This window comes from Oncorhynchus clarkii, chromosome 31, assembly GCF_045791955.1.
Source record: "Oncorhynchus clarkii lewisi isolate Uvic-CL-2024 chromosome 31, UVic_Ocla_1.0, whole genome shotgun sequence".
Lineage (NCBI taxonomy): Eukaryota > Metazoa > Chordata > Actinopteri > Salmoniformes > Salmonidae > Oncorhynchus > Oncorhynchus clarkii.
Genome location: NC_092177.1, coordinates 12,409,876 through 12,435,145, shown reverse-complemented (window position 1 = coordinate 12,435,145; position 25,270 = coordinate 12,409,876). Strand labels below are relative to the sequence as shown.

Genomic DNA, 25,270 nt, shown 5'->3' with positions numbered 1-25,270 from the left:
AGAAAAATAATAATTCATTATTTGATCATTATGAATTAGCATTTAGGCCTACCACATTTCCATAATGTAATTTACTCAATGCAAAAAAATAATTTAGCTAGATTCAATACATTTGTTCATCAGTCATCTGAGAATCTCGCCAATATGCCTTTATGGCCTACTAAAATACAAATGTATCACATTTTAATTGTTAATACTTAATATTAAATCATCCATATGAAGTTGACCTATTTAGTTTGTTTGCAAACACTTATGGATTTGTTATGTCAATTACAAACACAAGTTATTGTTTGGTAGGCTGAGAGCCAACAGAAGTTATGTGTAGGCCAGACCTAAATAAAGTTTGGTAAGCTGAGAGCCAACGGAAGTTATGTGTAGGCTAGACCTAAATAAAGTTTGGTAGGCTGAGAGCCAACAGAAGTTATGTGTAGGCTAGACCTAAATAAAGTTTGGTAGGCTGAGAGCCAACAGAAGTTATGTGTAGGCTAGACCTAAATAAAGTTTGGTAGGCTGAGAGCCAACGGAAGTTATGTGTAGGCTAGACCTAAATAAAGTTTGGTAGGCTGAGAGCCAACGGAAGTTATGTGTAGGCTAGACCTAAATAAAGTTTGGTAGGCTGAGAGCCAACGGAAGTTATGTGTAGGCTAGACCTAAATAAAGTTTGGTAGGCTGAGAGCCAACGGAAGTTATGTGTAGGCTAGACCTAAATAAAGTTTGGTAGGCTGAGAGCCAACGGAAGTTATGTGTAGGCTAGACCTAAATAAAGTTTGGTAGGCTGAGAGCCAACGGAAGTTATGTGTAGGCTAGACCTAAATAAAGTTTGGTAGGCTGAGAGCCAACGGAAGTTATGTGTAGGCTAGACCTAAATAAAGTTTGGTAGGCTGAGAGCCAACGGAAGTTATGTGTAGGCTAGACCTAAATAAAGTTTGGTAGGCTGAGAGCCAACGGAAGTTATGTGTAGGCTAGACCTAAATAAAGTTTGGTAGGCTGAGAGCCAACGGAAGTTATGTGTAGGCTAGACCTAAATAATGTTTGGTAGGCTGAGAGCCAACAGAAGTTATGTGTAGGCTAGACCTAAATAAAGTGGGAAAACATAATAATTAACAACTAACACATTACCTTATCATGAATATACATTTTGTAATTGTAACATAAAAAAAATCATACATCTGATTCAAATATTCAAATATGAACACAATTTAAAAATCATAGACCTAAATGGTTTAATCTTGTATTGTCCCAACACAGTCGAAACAAAGTCCCCTGAAGTATTTTTTCACTCCCAACACCTGTTTGAGGTTGAAGAGTTCATCTGTTCCCCTTCATATAACTCTATTCCCCCCTGTATCAATTAATCCTCAGACACAATACGGTACAACTCTCTCTTTCTTCTCTCATTTTCTTTCTTCCCTCTCTCTCTTTCGTGCTCTCTCTCTCTCTCTCTGTCTCCTCTCTCTCGCTGTCTCTTCTCTCTCGCTCTCCTCGCTCTCCCTCTCTGTTTCTCTGTTTCCTCTCTCTCTCTCTCTCTCTCTCTCTCTCTCTCTCTCTCTCTCTCTCTCTCTCTATCACTGTCTCTGTCTCTGTCTCCTCTCTCTCTCTGTGTCTCTCTCTGTGTCTCTCTGTGTCTCTCTCTCTCTCTCACTCACTGTCTCTGCATTCTCTCTCTGTCTCCTCTCTCTCGCTCTCCATTCCAAGGCCGGACAACATGTGGTGACGGATCTGTCACCCAGGTGTCTCTCCATCTCTCTAACACCCTGATTAATTCCATATAATATTAGCAACAGCTGGATCCATATAAGATTGGATCATCTTTAGTTTTCCTGACATAGCTGTGGCCAAGACAGAGGCTGTTCCTTGCTGTGTCACTGGCAGCCCTCTGGACAGTTAGGTCAGGTTAGGACACAGACAGGCCCATTCTCTCTCAGAATACTTGAATATGCTTTATTTATACATATATATGTATATATATATCCCTTTATTTAATGTATCTGTGGATTTTGTCACCCAGAATTGTGTTTTGTTTTTGGTGGCTGTCACATGACATCTTTGTCAGTAGTCCTAGTACACCACCATGTGGTCATTACTGTAGTTGAAGCAGTGTGTATTGTGATGTGTGAGCAGCCATGTGAAGTGTCTTCTGTCTGTGCACCATTTGACTTCAATTCTCCTCTCCTCTCCTCTCCTCTCCTCTCCTCTCCTCTCCTCTCCTCTCCTCTCCTCTCCATAGACCTCTCCTCTCCTCTCCTCTCCTCTCCTCTCCTCTCCTCTCCTCTCCATAGACCTCTCCTCTCCTCTCCTCTCCTCTCCTCTCCTCTCCTCTCCTCTCCTATCCTCTCCATAGACCTCTCCTCTCCTCTCCTCTCCTCTCCTCTCCTCTCCTCTCCATAGACCTCTCCCCCCTCTCAGCTCATGTTCTGAGGCTTGGCTGGGGATCAGTGAATGTGTTACTGAGTTCAAGGTAGCGTGATGGTCCCTATGGGGATGATATGTGTTCTGGCCTGTATTACGTGCTGTGATAGTTTGGTCTACAGCTTTTCCCAGCTGATGTTGGGCCTCTTAGGTCTCAGATCTCCTCTCAATTAAAACGTAGAAGATAATCAATCATTGTCAAGATGGTGTAGTACAGGGCTATGTAAATCTTACCATATGACACGTGCCAAACTCATTCCACGGAGGGTCAAGTGTCTGCAGGTTTTCTCTCCAACCTTGTACTTGATTGATGGATTAAGGTCACTAATTAGTAAGGAACTCCCCACACCTGGTTGTCTAGGTCTTAATTGAAAGGATAAACCAAGGGGCCTCCCGAGGGGCGCAGTGGTCTGAGGCACTGCATCGCAGTGCTTGAGGCGTCATTACACACCCGGGTTCGATCCCAGGCTATGTCACAACCGGCTGTGACCGGGAGTCCCATAGGGTGGCGCACAATTGGCCCTGTGTCTTCCGGGTTAGGGGAGGGTTTGGTCGGGGGGGTCTCTGCAGGCGACTCCTTCTGGCGGGCCCGGCCGCCTGCAGGCTGACTCCGGTCGCCAGTTGAACGGTGTTTCCTCCGACACATTGGTGCGGCTGGCTTCCGGGTTAGGGGAGGGTTTGGTCGGGGGGGTCTCTGCAGGCGACTCCTTCTGGCGGGCCGGCCGCCTGCAGGCTGACTCCGGTCGTCAGTTGAACGGTGTTTCCTCCAACACGTTGGTGCGGCTGGCTTCCGGGTTAAGCGGGCGGGAGTTAAGATGCACAGTTTGGCGGGTCATGTGTTTCGGAGGACGTGTGACTCGACCTTCGCCTCTCCCGAGCCTGTAGGAGAGTTGCAGCGACGAGACAAGATCGTAATTGGATCTCAATGGGATATCAGGGAAAAAGAAGAAAAGAAAGGAAAAAGCATAAACGTGCAGACACTCGGCCCTCCGTGAGTTTGACACCCCTGCCCTGCGATGTCCGGAGATGCTGCTTTTCTCTTTACCTGGTCACCTGGTGTCCCAGGTCTAAATCAGACCCTGGTTAGAGGGGAATCACCCACCTGGTGTCCCAGGTCTAAATCAGACCCTGGTTAGAGGGGAATCACCCACCTGGTGTCCCAGGTCTAAATCAGCCCCTGGTTAGAGGGGAATCACCCACCTGGTGTCCAAGGTCTAAATCAGCCCCTGGTTAGAGGGGAATCACCCACCTGGTGTCCCATGTCTAAATCAGCCCCTGGTTAGAGGGGAATCACCCACCTGGTGTCCCAGGTTTAAATCAGCCCCTGGTTAGAGGGGAATCACCCACCTGGTGTCCCAGGTCTAAATCAGCCCCTGGTTAGAGGGGAATCACCCACCTGGTGTCCCAGGTCTAAATCAGACCCTGGTTAGAGGGGAATCACCCACCTGGTGTCCCAGGTCTAAATCAGCCCCTGGTTAGAGGGGAATCACCCACCTGGTGTCCCAGGTCTAAATCAGCCCCTGGTTAGAGGGGAATCACCCACCTGGTGTCCCAGGTCTAAATCAGCCCCTGGTTAGAGGGGAATCACCCACCTGGTGTCCCAGGTCTAAATCAGCCCCTGTTTAGAGGGGAATCACCCACCTGGTGTCCCAGGTCTAAATCAGCCCCTGGTTAGAGGGGAATCACCCACCTGGTGTCCCAGGTCTAAATCAGCCCCTGGTTAGAGGGGAATCACCCACCTGGTGTCCCAGGTCTAAATCAGTGCCTGATTAGAGGGGAATCACCCACCTGGTGTCCCAGGTCTAAATCAGCCCCTGGTTAGAGGGGAATCACCCACCTGGTGTCCCAGGTCTAAATCAGCCCTGGTTAGATGGGAATCACCCACCTGGTGTCCCAGGTCTAAATCAGCCCCTGGTTAGAGGGGACCAATGTAATAAAGCAGTGGGACCGGCTTTGAGTTCCACATTAGAATTTGAGGGTGAAGTGCGGTGTAGGCTGATAGTTAGGTGGTTTGTATTGCCCATGACAAAGATATGTTCACAGGTTTACATTTTCAGTGTTTTTGTGATAAATATTAGAAAGTGGAATTTAAGTTCATTTTCTTGTGTACATGAATATATTTTGAATTGTGAGACAGCTAGTTTGTTTGTTTCTGTAGTTCTGATACTGTAAGATCTGCCATGACAGCCTGTTGTTGTTATATAGTGATCATTGTAACTTCACAATAACATTTTAAAGGTGTAAGGGGGTATTTAAAGGTGTAATCAAATCACAGACGGTCGCATTTCTGTGTGATATGCCTCTTTTCACAACAATGGGTCCAACTGATTCTGAAAAGTATGATTGTGCAGTATGTGGTTTGCCCTGAAGGAGGCGCTATCACACAATATTACACTATAATGATCGGGCACGTTCAGCACGACACAAGTTTTAAAACGTTCAGATAGAAATATGTTACGTAGAACAAACATGCTCCTCCGACCTGTAGAACAAGGAATCATGTCTGCTCTATTCATGGCGTTACTATCTGCAATGTTTGACAACATTTGGCAACTGAACGTTGACCTGGTGTTGAAGAAGACATTCATTGTAGCTGAGAAAGTCCACCCTCAGTCTCTTGTGCATTCAAATAATTCCTTGTCTTATCTATGTGGTATGCATATTTTTCAATGTATCTTTCTGGATAGTCGTGTCAATATTATCTAAGTGGAAATAATTCCTCTGAATTGTTGTCATGCCACGCAGTTGATGATCAGAGCTACCTACTGAACACACAAAACCTTGATGACTAAAACACAGTGTACAAAAATATCCACAAAAAAAGTCACTTTTAATGATAACAAGATACATTTCTGTTGATTTTGATTTCAGAGTTTCATAGTACTGTTTGTATACACATTATCAGACACGTGAAGTAAAACCATACCAGACTACATTCTGCAAGGTCATTCTGATGCCCAACTGGGGGTGTAGAGGAAGTGATGTGCTGTATGGAACACTGAGAAACAAGGAGTAGGAAGCCCTGTCAGTCTATTTCTCCTGGAACACAAAATGGAGAACATAGTGACAGAGTATGGAACAGATGGTCACTTACAGTCATTTACATTCTTAATAGAGTTACACACCTGGTGCCCAAAGATAAGTCAATAAACTGCAATAGGTTGTCACATCATCTGAATAGGAATAGGGGGTCAGGATAGCATGACTGGCCAACAGACACCTCAGAACTACAAGAAGAGGTGGAAGAAGGAACAGGGAGGACGTGGAGGAGAGAAATCTAGAAATTGTGTCTCCTCAGGAACCGTTGAGTGTAGTTCTCATCCTCCTTTCCCCCTTCATCTCTCTCTCTCCCCGTGCGGCCGGCCAGCTCTTGGCTGTAGCTCAGAGGAATTCTCTGGTGGCCTTGGTAAATATACAATTTAGAATAACAGCGGACTGAGCCCCAAAGTGTGGACCCAATGGCACCCTATTCCCTATATGGTGCACTACTTTTGACCAGTGCTCATAGCACTACTATTGACCAGGGACCATAGTAGTGCACTATGTAGGGAATAGGGTGCCATTTTAGCATTTTAGCATAGGACTCTGGAAAGGAAGAGAGAGAGGGGGCAAGAACAGAACGCGTTCATACCACCTCCTCTACCACCTCCTCCTCCTCTACCTCCCCTGGTCTGACCTGGTGATTATACAGGAAGACACTGTTGATTGGCTGCTTCCGGTTACTTGATTGCATACAACGCTTTGATGGCAGAAAGCACAATATTTGTGTTATCTCCCTGGGGTAATGCCTAAGCGTTTAGCTCAGTGGGCTTTCATAGTCTTGTGGTGTCACGTTAGTGTACAGACTGTCTTCAGTTAGAGTGGTGAGTCTGGAGATGGCTTCAGCTGTACAGCAATCAGTGGTATCATCAGAACCACACATGTCAATCAATCAATCAATCATACTAATCAATCATACTAATCAATCAATCAATCACACTAGTGATGCTTGCTGAGATGCAGTTACTGGGGTGCTACTGTCTGTAGGACTGTCTGTAGCGTGTCTGTAGCACTGTCTGTAGCATGTCTGTAGCGTGTCTGTAGGACTGCCTGTAGGACTGTCTGTAGCACTGTCTGTAGCGTGTCTGTAGGACTATCTGTAACACTGTCTGTAGCATGTCTGTAGCACTGTCTGTAGGACTGTCTGTAGCGTGTCTGTAGCACTGTCTGTAGCGTGTCTGTAGGACTGTCTGTAGCACTGTCTGTAGGACTGCCTGTAGCATGTCTGTAGGACTGTCTGTAGGACTGCCTGTAGTGTGTCTGTAGGACTGCCTGTAGCATGTCTGTAGCCTGTCTGTAGGACTGTCTGTAGGACTGCCTGTAGCATGTCTGTAGCACTGTCTGTAGCATGTCTGTAGCATGTCTGTAGGACTGCCTGTAGCGTGTCTGTAGCATGTCTGTAGCATGTCTGTAGCATGTCTGTAGTGTGTCTGTAGGACTGTCTGTAGCACTGTCTGTAGCCTGTCTGTAGGACTGTCTGTAGAGTGTCTGTAGGACTGCCTGTAGCATGTCTGTAGGACTGTCTGCAGCATGTCTGTGGGACTGCCTGTAGCATGTCTGTAGCATGTCTGTAGCACTGTCTGTAGGACTGTCTGCAGCATGTCTGTGGGACTGTCTGTAGCGTGTCTGTAGCGTGTCTGTGGGACTGTCTGTAGCGTGTCTGTGGGACTGTCTGTAGCGTGTCTGTAGGACCGTCTACTGCGTTCCTATAGGACTGTCTGTAGCGTGTCTGTAGCGTGTCTGTAGGACTGTCTGTAGCATGTCTGTAGGACTGTCTGTTTGAATGTCTGTGAGTCTGTTCCCACAACAACAGAAATGTTTGTAGAAGAATAGAAGTTTCAATAATTCATCTTTAAACCGAATCAATTGAAAATCACCTTTGAATTGTTCTAGTGCTACTTACTGTACGACATTGTCACCCCAGTCGAGTGAACTCTAGTAAACCTCAGCATCACAGAGAGGAGTCACTACAGATGGAACCAGCATGTTGAGGCACCTGGATGCATTAGCACATTAGCTGAGATCAGAGGAGGGTTTTCTGAGAGAACTAAACCTACGCTATGTCTGCAACCCAATTGGCCCAATTGGCCCAATTGGCCCTGGTCAAAAGCAGTGCACTCTGTAGGGAATAGGGTGCTATTTGAGACACAGTATGCATATGCTGCTACAGACAGACACTGTGTCCTGGGTGCCCTAATAGTAGGAATCCTAACGATGGAAGCTGGCCATCGGAAAATGTACCAGTTTGTTTACTTTGCCATGGTAACCCAACCTCACGCACTACAAGCCATATGTGCCAGAACTGGGCTTCAAAACCTGTACAGTTTGTATTTAATCATCAAGTATCTAGTATTATAATACTAACAACACATTCCCACTTTGAAACAACAATGCTGAATGTTGCATATCTACAGATGGGTGGTGATGAAGTCTGGTGTGGTATACAACAGAACACACCATGTACTATAATCTTATATGGTGACTATATTTATACATGTTCATACTGTATAAATATAGATATGTATATTTCTATGTACATGTGGATATTTAAACATTGCATAAAGAATAAAATAAATAATACAAATATAATCAGAAGTTACAGTGAGTATGATTTGAGAAACGCTATATTAGAGCCCAAGAAGTCCTAACACTTCAAATAAAATCAGGATCATAATACTAAACAGAAACAACATCGTGGACTACAATCTGGAGTAACTGAACGAGCTACACCAAGTTACCCTGCAGATGTACCATTTGGGACTTCTGGAATGACTGGAGAGGAGAGGGGGAGAGAGGGATAGAGGACGGAGAGAGGGATAGAGGACGGAGAGAGGGATAGAGGACGGAGAGAGGGATAGAGGACGGAGAGAGGGATAGAGGACGGAGAGAGGGATAGAGGACGGAGAGAGGGATAGAGGATGGAGAGAGGGATAGAGGATGGAGAGAGGGAGAGAGGACGGAGAGAGGGATAGAGGACGGAGAGAGGGATAGAGGACGGAGAGAGGGATAGAGGATGGAGAGAGGGATAGAGGACGGAGAGAGGGATAGAGGACGGAGAGAGGGATAGAGGACGGAGAGAGGGATAGAGGATGGAGAGAGGGAGAGAGGACGGAGAGAGGGAGAGAGGACGGAGAGAGGGAGAGAGGACGGAGAGAGGGATAGAGGACGGAGAGAGGGATAAAGGACGGAGAGAGGGAGAGAGGACGGAGAGAGGGATAGAGGACGGAGAGAGGTAAAGAGGACGGAGAGAGGTAAAGAGGACGGAGAGAGGGATAGAGGACGGAGAGAGGGATAGAGGACGGAGAGAGGGATAGAGGACGGAGAGAGGGAGCGAGGACGGAGAGAGGGATAGAGGACGGAGAGAGGGAGAGAGGACGGAGAGAGGGAGAGAGGACGGAGAGAGGGAGAGAGGACGGAGAGAGGGATAGAGGACGGAGAGAGCGAGAGAAAGGGAGAGTGAGTCTGTGTATGTGTGTAGATGTGTGTGTTCTTGCATGTACAACAGTATCTGTCTATGTGTATGTCTGTGTGTGTGTATGTGTGTATGTGTGTGTGTGTGTGTGGGGGGGGGGCTATGATGGTGACACGGTCAGGGAGGGCTCTGGATAGTTAGGGTTCAATGTCTCTTCACCTCCGGATGTCTGTGGCCTCAGAGCCTTCCTGCTCCGCCGCCACCCCAGCCTCGGGGCTCTGTCGACGGGGACCCTGGCTGCGGCTGCGGGGGTGGGCGTTGAAGCCGCCTTTACTGGGCTTGTCCTTGTCCCCCTGTCGGGGGGGTCTGGGGTGGTCTGGCTCGGAGTGGGGGGACCTGTGGCGGCGGTGGTCGGGGGAGGCGGGGGCCTGACCAGGAGGGGGGGTGAGGGAAGAGCAGACACTCAGGCTGTCACAGAGAGCCCCCCAGTTCTGCTCACACTGCAGCCGGACGCTCCTGGTTAAGGCCTCCTTCACCTCCTCCCCACAGCTCAGTAGGATGTTGACCAGCTCCACATACGGCCTGCAGTAGGAGAGAGACAGAGAGAGAGAGAGAGAGATCATGGGATTATTATACTATTATATGAATATAGGGCTGCACATCCACAGCTTGGTATGGGTGGTTTACCTTCTAGGTAAGTCAAAATGGGAAGAGGCAGAGAGAAGAGTAGAAAGACGTAGAGAAAGGCAGAGAGAGTGATGGAGAGGGAGGAAGAGACAGACAAAGGGTCAGAGAGAAAGAGAGACATAGTACTTCTCACCCTTTAGGGAAGAGAAGAAGGGATGATACGGAGAGAGGGAGAGAAAAAAACACACTGATGAATGCCTACATCCTCACCCTTTAGGGAAGAGGTCCTGGAAGTGGATCATCTCCACCATGACAGCAACGTTCTGCTTGGCTGCAGAACACAGGTTGTGTCTGAGGTAACACTCTCTCTGCAGCTGGAACACCATCTCTTTAATGGCCAGGCACTTCCTGCTGATGCAGCTGAACTTGTGTCTCAAGCCGTAGGCCATGCACTTCAGAGCATCCTTGATGAACGACTTACCCTAAACACACACAGTAGATATAGAACACTCAACCCTGACCCTAAACACACACAGTAGATATAGAACACTCAACCCTAACCCTTACCCTAAACACACAGACATGTAGAACACTAAATCCTAACCCTAACAGAACTATAGAACACTTAACCCTAACCCTAACAGACATATAGAACACTCAACCCTAACAGAACTATACAACACTCAATCCTAACCCTAACAGAACTATAGAACACTCAATGCTAACCCTAACAGACATATAGAACACTCAACCCTAACACTAACAGACATATAGAACACCTAACCTTTACAGAACTATAGAACACTCAAACCTAACCCTAACAGAACTATAGAACACTCAACGCTAACCCTAACAGAACTATAGAACACTCAATGCTAACCCTAACAGAACTATAGAACACTCAAACCTAACCCTAACAGAACTATAGAACACTCAACCCTAACACTAACAGACATATAGAACACTCAACCCTAACACTAACAGACATATAGAACACCTAACCTTTACAGAACTATACAACACTCAAACCTAACCCTAGCATACATATAGAACACTCAAACTAACCATAACAGAACTATAGAACACTCAACCCTAACCATAACAGACATATAGAACACTCAACCCTAACCCTAACAGAAATATAGAACACTCAACCCTAACCCTAACAGAACTATAGAACACTCAATCCTAACCCTAACAGAACTATAGAACACTCAACCCTAAACCTAACAGATATATAGAACACTCAACCCTAACCCTTACAGACATATAGAACACTCAACCCTAACCCTAATAGACATATAGAACACTCAATCCTAACCCTAACAGAACTATAGAACACTCAATGCTAACCCTAACAGAACTATAGAACACTCAACCCTAACAGAACTATAGAACACTCAATCCTAACCCCAACAGATATATAGAACACTCCACCCTAACCCTTACAGACATAAAGAACACTCAACCCTAACAGAACTATAGAACACTCAAACCTGACCCTAACAGAACTATAGAACACTCAACGCTAACCCTAACAGAACTATAGAACATTCAACCCTAACAGAACTATAGAACACTCAAACCTAACCCTAACAGAACTATAGAACACTCAACGCTAACCCTAACAGAACTATAGAACACTCAATGCTAACCCTAACAGAACTATAGAACACTCAAACCTAACCCTAACAGAACTATAGAACACTCAACCCTAACCCTTACAGACATATAGAACACTCAACCCTAACACTAACAGACATATAGAACACTCAACCCTAACACTAACAGACATATAGAACACCTAACCTTTACAGAACTATACAACACTCAAACCTAACCCTAGCATACATATAGAACACTCAAACCTAACCATAACAGAACTATAGAACACTCAACCCTAACCATAACAGACATATAGAACACTCCACCCTAACCCTTACAGACATATAGAACACTCAACCCTAACCCTAACAGAAATATAGAACATTCAACCCTAACCCTAACAGAACTATAGAACACTCAACCCTAAACCTAACAGATATATAGAACACTCAACCCTAACCCTTACAGACATATGGAACACTCAATCCTAACCCTAACAGAACTATAGAACACTCAACGCTAACCCTAACAGAACTATAGAACACTCAACCCTAACAGAACTATAGAACACTCAATTCTAACCCCAACAGATATATAGAACACTCCACCCTAACCCTTACAGACATATAGAAACCTCAACCCTAACACTAACAGACATATAGAACACCTAACCTTTACAGAACTATACAACACTCAAACCTAACCCTAGCATACATATAGAACACTCAAACCTAACTATAACAGAACTATAGAACACTCCACCCTAACCCTTACAGACATATAGAACACTCCACCCTAACCCTTACAGACATATAGAACACTCAACCCTAACCCTAACAGAAATATAGAACATTCAACCCTAACCCTAACAGAACTATAGAACACTCAATCCTAACCCTAACAGAACTATAGAACACTCAACCCTAAACCTAACAGATATATAGAACACTCAACCCTAACCCTTACAGACATATAGAACACTCAATCCTAACCCTAACAGAACTATAGAACACTCAACGCTAACCCTAACAGAACTATAGAACACTCAACCCTAACAGAACTATAGAACACTCAATTCTAACCCCAACAGATATATAGAACACTCCACCCTAACCCTTACAGACATATAGAAACCTCAACCCTAACACTAACAGACATATAGAACACCTAACCTTTACAGAACTATACAACACTCAAACCTAACCCTAGCATACATATAGAACACTCAAACCTAACCATAACAGAACTATAGAACACTCCACCCTAACCCTTACAGACATATAGAACACTCAACCCTAACCCTAACAGAAATATAGAACACTCAACCCTAACCCTAACAGAACTATAGAACACTCAATCCTAACCCTAACAGAACTATAGAACACTCAACCCTAAACCTAACAGATATATAGAACACTCAACCCTAACCCTTACAGACATATAGAACACTCAACCCTAACCCTAATAGACATATAGAACACTCAAACCTAACCCTAACAGAACTATAGAACACTCAACGCTAACCCTAACAGAACTATAGAACACTCAACCCTAACAGAACTATAGAACACTCAATCCTAACCCCAACAGATATATAGAACACTCCACCCTAACCCTTACAGACATATAGAACACTCAACCCTAACTCTAACAGAAATATAGAACACTCAACCCTAACCCTAACAGAACTATAGAACACTCAACCCTAAACCTAACAGATATATAGAGCACTCAACCCTAACCCTTACAGACATATAGAACACTCAACCCTAACCCTAATAGACATATAGAACACTCAATCTTACAGAACTATAGAACACTCAACGCTAACCCTAACAGAACTATAGAACACTCAACCCTAACAGAACTATAGAACACTCAAACCTAACCCCAACAGATATATAGAACACCCCACCCTAACCCTTTCAGACATATAGAACACTCAACCCTAACAGAACTATAGAACACTCAAACCTGACCCTAACAGAAATATAGAACACTCAACCATTAATGATTGTACTTAACATGTATTTTACAGCAACGACCTTGGGAATAGATGCAAGGGAGAGGAGAGTGGTTGAATTGACCAATTGGAAGCTGGGGATTATTGGATTGGTTGATTGTGCTGTACCAATAAAAACCTGCTAACCCCTGAACATACAGTGCATTCGAAAAGTATTCAGACCCCTTGACTTTTTCCACATTTTGTTACGTTACAGACCTATTCTAAAATTGATTAAAAAAAAAATCCTCATCAATATACACACAATACCTTATAATGACAAAAAAAAAACGTTTTTTTTAAATATTTTTGCAAATGTATTAAAAATAAAAAACTGAAATATCACATTTACATACAGTACCAGTCAAAGTTTGGACACATCTACTCATTCAAGGGTTTTTCTTTATTTTTTACTATTTTCTACATTGTAGAATAATCGTGAAGACATCAAAATGTTGAAATAACACATATGGAATCACATAATAACCAAAAAAGTGTTAAACAAATCAAAATATATTTGATATTCTTCAAAGTAGCCACCCTTTGCCTTGATGACAGCTTTGCAGACTCTTGGGATGTGTGCTTAGGGTTGTTGTCCTGTTGGAAGGTGAACCTTCGCCCCAGTCTGAGGCCTGATTGGTAGAGTGCTGTAGATATGGTTGTCCTTCTGGAAGGTTCTCTCATCTCCACAGAGGAGTTCTGGAGCTCTGTCAGAGTGACCATTGGGTTCATGGTCGGCACCCTGACCAAGGCCCTTCTCCCCCAATTGTTCAGTTTGGCTGGGCTAGCAGCTCTAGGAAGAGTCTTGGTGGTTCCAAACTTCCTCCGTTTAAGAATGATGGAGACCACTCTGTGCTTGGGGACCTTCAATGCTGCATATATTTTTTTGTACCCTTCCCCAGATCTGTGCCTCAACTCAATCCTGTCTCTCAGCACTATGGACAATTCCTTCAACCTCATGGCTTGGTTTTTGCTCTGACATGCATTGTCAACTGTGGGGACTTATATAGAAAGGAGTGTGCCTTTCCAAACCATGTCCAATCAATTGCATTTTTTTTCACCTTTATTTAACCAGGTAGGCTAGTTGAGAACGAGTTCTCATTTACAACTGCGACCTTACCACAGGTGTTCTCCAATCAAGTTGTTGAAACATCTCAAGGATGATCAATGGAAACAGGATGCACCTGAGCTCAATTTCGAATAGCATAGCAAAGGGTCTGAATACTTATGTAAATAAGAGTTTTTATACATTTGATACATAAAAACCTGTTTTGACTTTGTCACTATAGGGTATGGTGTGTAGATTGATGAGGATGTTTTATTTATTTAATCTATTTTAGAATAAAGCTGTAACGTAAGAAAATGTGGTAAAAGTGAAGGGGTTTGAATACTTTCTGAATGCACTGTAGATGTTCTAGTTGTAGGATGGTTAGAACTCCTTCTGATGGCCCAGTGAGAGGCCGGGACAGAGGCTGTTCTACCCGTCTGACAGGGGATCTGGCTCGGCATGGTGCCAGCTGGCTACCCCTGGCCCTGGAGCCCTCTGCCCTGACACACAGAGACCTGACCTCCGTGGGAGAGGGAAGAGAATTGGGGCACACAAACACATACGAACGCACATGTTGGCAAACACACTCAATAAATCCATGTGTGCACTAACATACACGCATGTACACACACACACATGTAGACTTAAACAAACACACACACACACACACACGCAGAGTGCCTTACCTGGGAATCAAACTTTCCGGCGTTGTGTAGGAAGGTCAGACAGATCTCCTGCAGGCCTCTGATCTCACAGGAGTTGTTCTCAAAACACTCAAACACACCGCAGCCCACATCTCCTGCACTCACCAGACAGTGCTGGATCTCAGCTGGAGCGAGAGAGATATGGAGAGAGAGTTGTCACTGACACTTACAGTCTACTATCAAGCATCAACCTCTATCCCCATTACATGTAATGATACAGGCCATGGTCTTAAGCATGGTCTCAGAGCTGGTATTTCCTTTTTATCCCTACACTGTTATTTCCTTGTTGTCTCAGAGCTGTTATTTCCTTGTTGTCTCAGAGCTGTTATTTCCTTGTTGTCTCAGAGCTGTTATTTCCTTGTTGTCTCAGAGCTGTTATTTCCTTGTTGTCTCAGAGCTGTTATTTCCTTGTTGTCTCAGAGCTGTTATTTCCTTGTTGTCTCAGAGCTGTTGTTTTCTTGTTGTCTCAGAGCTGTTATTTCCTTGTTGTCTCATAGCTGTTATTTCCTTGTAATCTTCTTTGTAACTTTCTAACCTATGGTTCTGTTAGTAGAGTAAGAGTTCTAGGCCCCTTTTCTCAAATACAGACCCCCCCCTCCTTTGTCCATGCGTAACAAACAAAATATGTATTTCATGTTTTCATCATTTCCCACCAGGTGACTCTCTGGCCAATCAGTAACATTAATCATTCAGTTAGGGAGAGGAAAAGAAGGAACAGTACTTAGGTCTGGACATCCAGGCTGAGATTTGAATTCCCATGGCAGAGAGACTGGCTCCTATGTGGACCCTGGTCCAAAGTAGTGCACCATATAGGAAACAGGGTGTCATTTGGGATGCTCCCTCTTTCTACTGTCAGTGTAGTAGATACATACTAAACCAGCCTCCAGGCTTCAGCGTCAGAGATAAGAAAACAACATCTCTCCTCTTCTCTCCACAGAGAGACAGACCAGAGGGGTGTGCAAATGAATGCAGGGTGACAGAGAGATTATTACTGTGTCATTCTGCGTCAAAATACATCTGCATTGCCTGGCGTGAGGATAGGAGGGGATGCTGCACTGCAGATACCGATACAGCGTTGGGTATTACAGGAGAACATACCAACGCAGAAGTCATTGTGCCTTTAGTCAACCGGTGTCAGTTTTCCTGGTATTAAACAAGCATGTAGATGAGTGACTGTGTATTAGTTTATATATAATTAGTATTTCCTGTCTGTGCTGCCAGGTACACATATTTGACACCCTTCAACTTTTCACAGGATCTTTCTAAGTGACTAACTGGCCGGGCTGCTGTGGAGAGATGGACTAGACTGGTGACTGGACTGGAGCGGACAGGTGATTGGACTGAAGTAGACAGGTGACTGGGCTAGACTGGTGACTGGACTGGAGTGGACAGGTGATTGGACTGAAGTAGACAGGTGACTGGACTAGACTGGTGACTGGACTGGAGTGGACAGGTGATTGGACTGAAGTAGACAGGTGATTGGACTGAAGTAGACAGGTGATTGGACTGAAGTAGACAGGTGATTGGACTGAAGTAGACAGGTGACTGGACTGAAGTAGACAGGTGACTGGACTGAAGTAGACAGGTGATTGGACTGAAGTAGACTGGTGACTGGACTGAAGTAGACAGGTGACTGGACTAGACTGGTGATTGGACTGAAGTAGACAGGTGATTGGACTGAAGTAGACAGGTGATTGAACTGGTGACTGAACAGGTGACTGACCTGGACTAGACAGTGTTCCTGTCCCTATACTGCACTATAGAAGATAGAGTGGGACACATACAATGTTTCATAATGCAGCCCAATGTGACATGACTCTAGTAAGACCAGTGGTTGATGTTTACATTGAAACCGGAGTATCCAAATATACAGCGGAGAAGATGTGTAACAGTGCAGTCCAGGGCTGTAGTAGGTTGGCAGTTGGCATCACCCTTGGGCCTCTCGCTGTCCATGTAACTCAGTTGGTAGAGCATGACACTTGCAACGCCAGGGCTGTAGTAGGTTGGCAGTTGGCATCACCCTTGGGCCTCTCGCTGTCCATGTAACTCAGTTGGTAGAGCATGACGCTTGCCACGCCAGGGCTGTGGGCTCAATTCCCACGGGGGATCAGCATGACAAATGTATGTACTCACTCCAGTAAGTGGCTCTGGATAAGAGCATCTGCTAAATGACTAAAATGTAGATGTTATACAATCTTATACAACGCCTGGCCAGTGGCAGCCAAGGAGGACAGGAATAAAACAAATGATAGTGGACCGAAATGAAATGACCAGGAGAGTGGGAAACGTCTGCCTGTTAACCCCAAATGGTGGGTTATTTAGAGAGGCCTTCCCTTTGGCTCCAGTCTAAGGCGCAGCGGTCTAAGGCACTGCATCTCAGTGCTAGAGGCGTCACTACAGACCCTGGTTCGATTCCAGGCTGTGATTGGGAGTCCCATAGGGCGGTGCACAATTGGACCAGTGTCGTCCGGGTTAGGGTTTGGCAGGGGTAAGCCGTCATTGTAAACAAGAATTTGTTCTTAACTGACTTGCCTAGTTAAATAATGTATAGTGTACATGGTACATGGTGTTAGGCTACACATGGCACGCGGTGTTAGGCTACACATGGTACACAGTGTTAGGCTACACATGGTACACGGTGTTAGGCTACACATGGCACACGGTGTTAGGCTACACATGGCACACAAACTTCTGTAATCAGAAGACCCACAGAGAGAGTGAGTCCCCATCATCTCCCTCTCCTCTCCTCCAGTCATGAAGACCCACAGAGAGAGTGAGTCCCCATCATCTCCCTCTCCTCTCCTCCACACATCTCCCTCTCCTCTCCTCCAGTCATCTCCCTCTCCTCTCCTCCACTCATCTCCCTCTCCTCTCCTCCAGTCATCTCCCTCTCCTCTCCTCCAGTCATCTCCCTCTCCTCTCCTCCAGTCATCTCCCTCTCCTCTCCTCCAGTCATCTCCCTCTCCTCCAGTCATCCCCTCTCCTCTCCTCCAGTCATCTCCCTCTCCTCTTCTCCAGTCACCCCCCTCTCCTCCAGTCATCTCCCTCTCCTCTCCTCCAGTCATCTCCCTCTCCTCTCCTCCAGTCATCTCCCTCTCCTCTCCTCCAGCCATCTCCCTCTCCTCTCCTCCAGTCATCTCCCTCTCCTCCAGTCATCCCCCTCTCCTCTCCTCCAGTCATCTCCCTCTCCTCCAGTCATCTCCCTCTCCTCTTCTCCAGTCATCCCCCTCTCCTCCAGTCATCTCCCTCTCCTCTCCTCCAGTCATCTCCCTCTCCTCTCCTCCAGTCATCTCCCTCTCCTCTCCTCCAGTCACTGCCACTGAGGCATTCGGTACACATGGGATAGAACCAATTACTATACTGCTATGGTATTCCATATAGGCCAATCTTGAAAGGGTTAGTATGTTTTAGACATCATAGGATATATGAGTCTTGGACATACATGTGTCTTAGTTGGAGATATGCATTAATATACCTAGAGCAAATCACTGGAAGTGTCATATTTGATAGCCTAGGCAGATTAATCTCAGGAGCCCTCCGGTCAGAGTAAATAAAGAATTAAAGCAACAAATTTACTTGAGAAATGATGCTTGTCAACAAGGACTGCTCTGTTGGGGGGAGGTGTGTGCGCGTGCGTGCGCGCGTGCGCGTGTGGTGTGTGTGAGTGAGTGAGAGAGAGAGAGAGAGAGAGAGAGAGAGAGAAAAAAGGGGTATGTAGTCACTGGGTTTAACTTTGGTGCGCTGCAGGAAAATGAGCTGCTCTCTCGGCAGCGAGTGCTTGTGTTGGCGTTTACACGGGAATGTGCCTGGCTCGTCCGAGCTGGCCGCAACGTGCATTGAATTACACAGTGGTGTGGGACTCTCTGACTGACTGAGGGACTCTACTGTGCAGAGCTGCATCAGGGCTGTCCCTGCAACTACAAGGATTAGAAACCCTTCCATTCTCGTGATTTTTATATTGAATAAGAGATATAAGTATTTCTTTCATAACATTGGTTATTTTGCATAGACCGTAGGCCTTTCTTAAGGGACTAGGATTCCTGTTATGAATACGGAACATCAGCCCTGCATGAGGCGATTGCATCATTCCCTATCAGCATGCTTTGTAGGAGCCTAACAATCAACAGTTAACGCCTGGAGTCTACTGTAAGGGCTCAGACACCAAAAGCGTTTGCTGGACAAGAGTACTTAACATCTTTGAACGTAATTTGCGAACCGATTTTACATGTAGACTCGTGTGAAAAATCTCGGTAGTCAGACGTTTGTAGCGGGTGTCCCTAAAACACAGCGCGCTGAATGATCGGCAGTTGAACGCTAGATCCAGATTAGGTGCGATGTGTGCGACCCTTGAAGCGGTTACCGTGAATTTCACAGTATTTTACAGGCAGCTAGGTGGCGAGTAAAATGCTGTATCTCATATTACATTACTGTAACACTATTGACTGCGTTATACTTAAGCAATAAGGCCCGATGGGATGTGGTATATGGTCAATATACCACAGCTAAGGGCTGTTCTTAGGCACAACACAAAGTGGTCATATACCACAAACCCCTGAAGTGCCTTATTGCTATTAAAAACTGGTTACCAACGTCATTAGAGCAGTAAAAGTACATGTTTTGTAATACCCTTGGTATAGTCTGATATACCACGACTGTCAGCCTATCAGCATTCAGAGTATGCTACTTTAATCCGAATGAATGAATGACTAAATTAATTAATTAATGGATGAATGAAATTCATTGAGGGGAGGGGTTTGTATTTCACAGTATTTACTGTAATTACAAGGGATTTGTGCAAGCAGGTTGGCCACTTGATAAAATGTCTAAACATTATATTAATGAATATTTTGTGTTTTATATCAATTTCACTTCTGGAAGCCTTAATAAAGGCTTTCAAACTGGCAACAACTACAGGGCAAAACAGACCAAACGGACTTGGTGAAATGCTCAACCATTTCATTTAAGACGTACTGCCACTCTAATATGGCCCCTATACATTTTAAATTGATTTGCCACTATAACCCAATAGGAGTTGGGTACAGCATTCTCACTCACAGGTGCAACAAATATAGCATGTTACAAGGCACGCCTCAAAATATGTTAATAAGCCAGACACAACAATACCATTCCCCCACTAGTGGTCAAATGTGTTTGATGCTCCAGAGATACAGTAAAGCACCGTATTATATGGGGTGAAATTACAGTACCATTCAAAAATACAGCAATTTTTCACATAATGCACCATCATTTGCATTATTCTGCAATTAAACATTTCAGAGTTGTATTTTATTTTACTGTTTAGAATACCTCAAATTACCTTATAAATTACAGTTTTCCATTACAGTGTAGCCTAGGCTCTATTGTAGCCACATGATAGTCACTCAACTGTGGTAGCTTGCTCATAGGCTAAGTAATTTTGCCAAGTTTGTTTCATTTAAATGCAAAACGCATACTGGTTGCCAATGGATCGGCTGGATGTTGGCTAACTTTGAACCAAGCACATTGTAACGAGCATACGCGGGAAAAAAACAACAACTCAAACGCGCACACGCACAAACACACACACCTAGAGGCCCTGACATATACGTTATCTATCATGACCTACCTTGTGCCTGTCTATTAATAGTTTACTAACATATTGCATTTCTGTCACCCTGTATTTACAATATATCCCCTTTCTGGATCATCTGAAAAGGTAATCTCATCCATGATAAAGCCAGTATTTCGGTCAAGAAACAGATGAATGCAGAGGGAGAGAGAGAGAAATAACGTGTTCCTCGCTCCAAAATACACCGCGCTGAGGGCACGTGCACACAAGCATGCGGTCCCGCTCGCGCAAATGTATCCCACTGATCTGTATTCTGATAACATCATTTCAACATCGACCCACTTCCCATACCAAATCAGTCAGCATTCTCTCTCTCTCTCTCTCTGCGCGTGCGTGCGTGCTCTTTCTTACCTGTGTTCTGCAGAGACATCCGTCCTTTCTGGCTTGCCAGTTTCTCTGACGGGTTGTCATGAACATCGATATTATCCAATCCCACCACTTGCTCCAAAAGTGACAAAACCAGCAGCACTATTGCAAATTTAAACAACATTTCTGCCTCTATCTGTGAAGACCAGTATGTACCTGTGCTAAAGTCTGCCTTCCCTCTGCTCTGAGACAATGATGCAGTGTTGTATCGGAAACGCGCCGGTCCAACCAGCCAGTCTGCTCTCTGTCTGTCTGTCTGTAACTCAGTAGCACTCACGGCTGTAGACTGTATTCAGGCGGGCAGCGCAGAGAGTGAGACAGAAAGAGAGAGTGAGCGCTGGGACAGCAGGGATGCTGCCTATATTTCCCAGAGCCCGGGCGGGTCGTCAATTTAGATGGAGTCAAGCAGGTGTTGTCAGCCAAGCTCAGCGACCAATCAGAGACGCAGACATCCACGTCCAAGGTTGAGATGGGAGTGTCCAGTGAAAGTCCCGTCTTGCCATAAAAGCTCCTCTTGTTAAAAAAAAAAAGTTTTAAAAAAGCGTGTATGAGTAGGTGGTTATTTACTAGTGTTTGGCTAAGAAACCTGTCTCTTGTTGTTGCTTGCATCTGAGGAAAGAAAACATTTTTAAACAGACTTGTCAGAATCATGTTGGCATGCCAACAGCTATTAGCCTACAATGTAATAACATATAATGATATTAACAGGTGGTTCGATTTATGTAATACTTTGAATAACATATTGGTGGATATAAGGTAAAACATTATTGGCAAATATATTTTCCCACAACGTATGAGGAAACAGTGTATTGAGTGGTATTATATTGTTCCCATTGCTAGCCTTACTCTATTTTGGCTATAATATATTTGCTACTTTATTACATGTTTCTATTTATGAATTTGTTGTTAATTGCAGTTGCACCATCCACTATGCCGATATGATGCACATTTCCTAATGGATCAGTCAGGTATTAACTCCCACTATGCCGATATGATGCACATTTCCTAATGGATCAGTCAGGTTTTAACTCATGCATGTGCCCACTGTCTGTGCTTCCTCTCCAAGAGATCCTGTAGCTTAGTAAGAGTCAGGCTGAAGGATTCTGAACAGATTGTCATTGTCCATGCATACAGTACAGGGCATACTCTTCTTGCCCCACTTTCACTCAATTCACTCCTTTTAAATACAGTCAATCAGTGGACTCCTGGTCACTGCAGGTGTTGGTGTTGTCCTGGAGACATGCATGAACTGGAGAGGTATGATGGGATTCTCATCAAACACACACTGAGAGACCCATATCGGAGACTGTCTGGTATGGTGCACCATCATGCCAGAGCCAAGACAATAAGGGAAGTGAAGAGAGGAGGAAATGAGGAGGAGGAGAAGAAGATGGGACAAGAGCAGGAGAAGAGAGAGGTGATGAGAAGAAAGGAGAGGAGAACAGAAGAAGATATAAGAAAGGGAATGGGAGGAGACGATAAGAGGAACGGGAGGAGGGGATAAGAGGATAAGAGGAACGGGAGGAGAGGATAAGAGGAATGGGAGCAGACGATAAGAGGAACGGGAGGAGACGATAAGAGGAATGGGAGGAGGGGATAAGAGGATAAGAGGAACGGGAGGAGAGGATAAGAGGAACGGGAGGAGAGGATAAGAGGAACGGGAGGATAGGATAAGAGGAACGGGAGGAGTGGATAAGAGGAACGGGAGGAGAGGATAAGAGGAACGGGAGGATAGGATAAGAGGAACGGGAGGAGAGGATAAGAGGCACGGGAGGATAGGATAAGAGGAACGGGAGGAGAGGATAAGAGGAACGGGAGGAGAGGATAAGAGGAACGGGAGGATAGGATAAGAGGAACGGGAGGAGAGGATAAGAGGAACGGGAGGAGAGGATTAAAGGAACGGGAGGAGAGGATAAGAGGAACGGGAGGAGAGGATAAGAGGAACGGGAGGAGAGGAGAGGATAAGAGGAATGGAGAGGATAAGAGGAATGGGAGGAGAGTAGGTGTGTGTGTGTGTGGATGTGTTTAAGACTAGAAGTCCCCAAAAGAATAGTTAACAAACAAAAATTTGACCAACTGGGGGCATTTTGCAACTTCCCACATTCCCGCTACTTCCCACCTATTTCTAGGTTATAATTAGTGTTAGGGTTAGAATTCGGGTTAGTAGTTTATGGTCATGGTTACGAGTTAGGGTTAGGGAAAATATGATTTGAATGGGAATCAATTGTGTTAGAGCTAGGGGCTTTTTGACAGCTCCCCTTTTGATTTGAACACAACCTTCCATACATATTTGCCCGTTGTAGAAGTGGTCAGAATGTGACTTTTTGGACCTGAATGCCAAAACATTCAAGAGATAAAGGTGTTCAAAGTTGACCCATTTTGCATAGCCCACCTTACCATGAGACATCCGTGTCTTCATCACTGGAAAATACATATCATTTAAAAGCTTATGAACAGGATTTTCAAACTATTTTATGATAAAAAAAACAATAATACTGTTTTTTAATAAAACAAATATTTAAAAAAAACAACTTCTAACGTCAATTAAATGTGTAACTCAGATTTTTTTCTTCTTATTAGCATATGTTGTAGCTTAGACCCTGTTTTAAATCATTTAAGGTTTCTATGTTGTGCCCACCATCAGTTGAGACACAGCATGCTCTTGAATACAGGGTGGGTGTCATGTTTTAGCTGATAAATGTACTAAAATGGGAATACAATTGAAGTATACATTTTCAAATGGCACCACACATATGGTGTTGGAGGTCCACACATCAGAGAATGTTGACTTGAATGGCAATATCTGTTGTTTTAAATGACACTGTCAATCCTCCATAGGAAACCTATTGAAATCATTGAAATATACATAACAGAATAGACATGACCATTCCACCCACGTGGGTGGACTGGCGGTCATCTTTGTGGTAGTAATTAGAAGTTAAACATTCAACTAAAGTCAATTTCAATGGTGTACCAGCTACATTTCAGTGGTCTGAATGGATAGGTCCATTCTGTGAATTATATTTCTATGATTGAAATGATGCCCACCCTGAAGGTGAATTCCATTCTGTGAATTATATTTCTATGATTGAAATGGCACCCACCCTGAAGGGATAGGTTCATTCTGTGAATTATATTTCTATGGTTGAAATTACACCCACCCTGAAGGATAGGTTCATTCTATGAATTATATTTCTATGATTGAAATTATGCCCACCCTGAAGGGATAGGTCCATTCTATGAATTATATTTCTATGATTGAAATGATGCCCACCCTGAAGGTGAATTCCATTCTGTGAATTATATTTCTATGATTGAAATGTATTCAAGAGCATGTTCTGTCTCAACCAATGATGGGCACAACACAAAAAAACTCAGATTAGGTGAAATAGGGTCTAAAATACAACATAGGAGTTTATGCATTTTTAGATAATTTACATGAATGGTGATGATTATTGTAAAAAAATAAAAATAAAAAATAGTTTGACAAGCTTTTAAATGATATCAAACTCAACCGTTCATCTCTCCAGTAATGAAGACATGGATGTTTCATGGTAGGGTATGCAAAATGGGTCAACTTCGAGCAGCTTAATCTTCTGAATGTTTTGCTGTTCAGGTCCAAAACATCACTTTCTGACCACTTCTTCCATGGACAAACATGTATGGAAAGTTTTGTTTAAACCAAAAGGGATGTTGTCAAAAAAGTGATTGAATTCAAATGGATTTAACCATGAGGAATGTTGGTCCAAAGTTGCTACCAGCTATATGCCAATATGCTCCAGACCACTTGGCAGAGGCAGTGATGTGATCTTATGTAAGCTGCAGTGATAGCCTACTGACACTAGCCTATAGGCTACTCGGCCCACCACTTTGACTAGCCCCAAATATAATAAACATGTAATTGAGATTTATATTGCACTGCGTGCTATCTGTTGTTTTTGCCAAATGTGTCAAGCAACGTTTTATGCGTGGTTTTGGCACGGGTTCGGATTTGCCTAATAAGCTCCTATTTTTAGCCTGGCCATTCAATCACATGCACATTTAGATTCTACCGCATAGTCTTCTAATTGTTTACCAAAGTTATGGTGGTCATGCCACGACTCGGAAATATTCCCGTCTGGTTTGATTATTTATCGTTTTAAATTGGCCTGCAGTGCTGCGAGCGGGATGAATCGTGCTAAATTGACCACATCTGTGGAAAAAACGGAATGAGATGCAGCCTGGCCATCTCGAGGAATTCAGAGCCTCTGAGAAATAGTCGTTTTGGCGAAGTTCCTGCTAAAGCTGAAAATAGCCCGGAGAGACTCACAGACAGTGAGAGCAGTGGTAAGGTTTTACTCGGCAGCCACACGAATCGGAACGGAATGAGATGAGCAACGGGAATCCGATAGTGTTATCATGATAAATAGATGAACGGAAGAATCTACATCTCCGCTTTAAACGACAGTGT

At 44.4% G+C, this 25,270-nt stretch overlaps 1 protein-coding gene across 1 annotated transcript; it reads right to left on the bottom strand.

Moving 5' to 3' along the window:
* Positions 1–9,063: 9,063 nt before the first annotated feature.
* Positions 9,064–21,116, bottom strand: LOC139391047 (stanniocalcin-2-like). The gene is made up of 4 exons (XM_071138530.1): positions 20,806–21,116; positions 14,829–14,971; positions 9,758–9,969; positions 9,064–9,442 (listed from the first exon to the last, which is right to left on the bottom strand). Exons 1-4 carry the CDS (start codon positions 20,942–20,944, stop codon positions 9,076–9,078), a joined length of 861 nt encoding a protein of 286 aa, XP_070994631.1. The 5' UTR covers positions 20,945–21,116; the 3' UTR covers positions 9,064–9,075.
* Between the last annotated feature and the right edge of the window lie 4,154 nt (positions 21,117–25,270).

Coding starts and splice junctions, on each gene's coding strand:
- LOC139391047 (XM_071138530.1), bottom strand. CDS start 20,944: ATGTTGTTTAAATTTGCAATAGTGCTGCTGGTTTTGTCACTTTTGGAG. Junction 9,970..14,828: donor CCGGAAAGTTTGATTCCCAG/GTAAGGCACTCT, acceptor GTGTGTGTTTAG/GGTAAGTCGTTCATCAAGGA. Junction 9,443..9,757: donor CAGGACCTCTTCCCTAAAGG/GTGAGGATGTAG, acceptor CTCCTACTGCAG/GCCGTATGTGGAGCTGGTCA.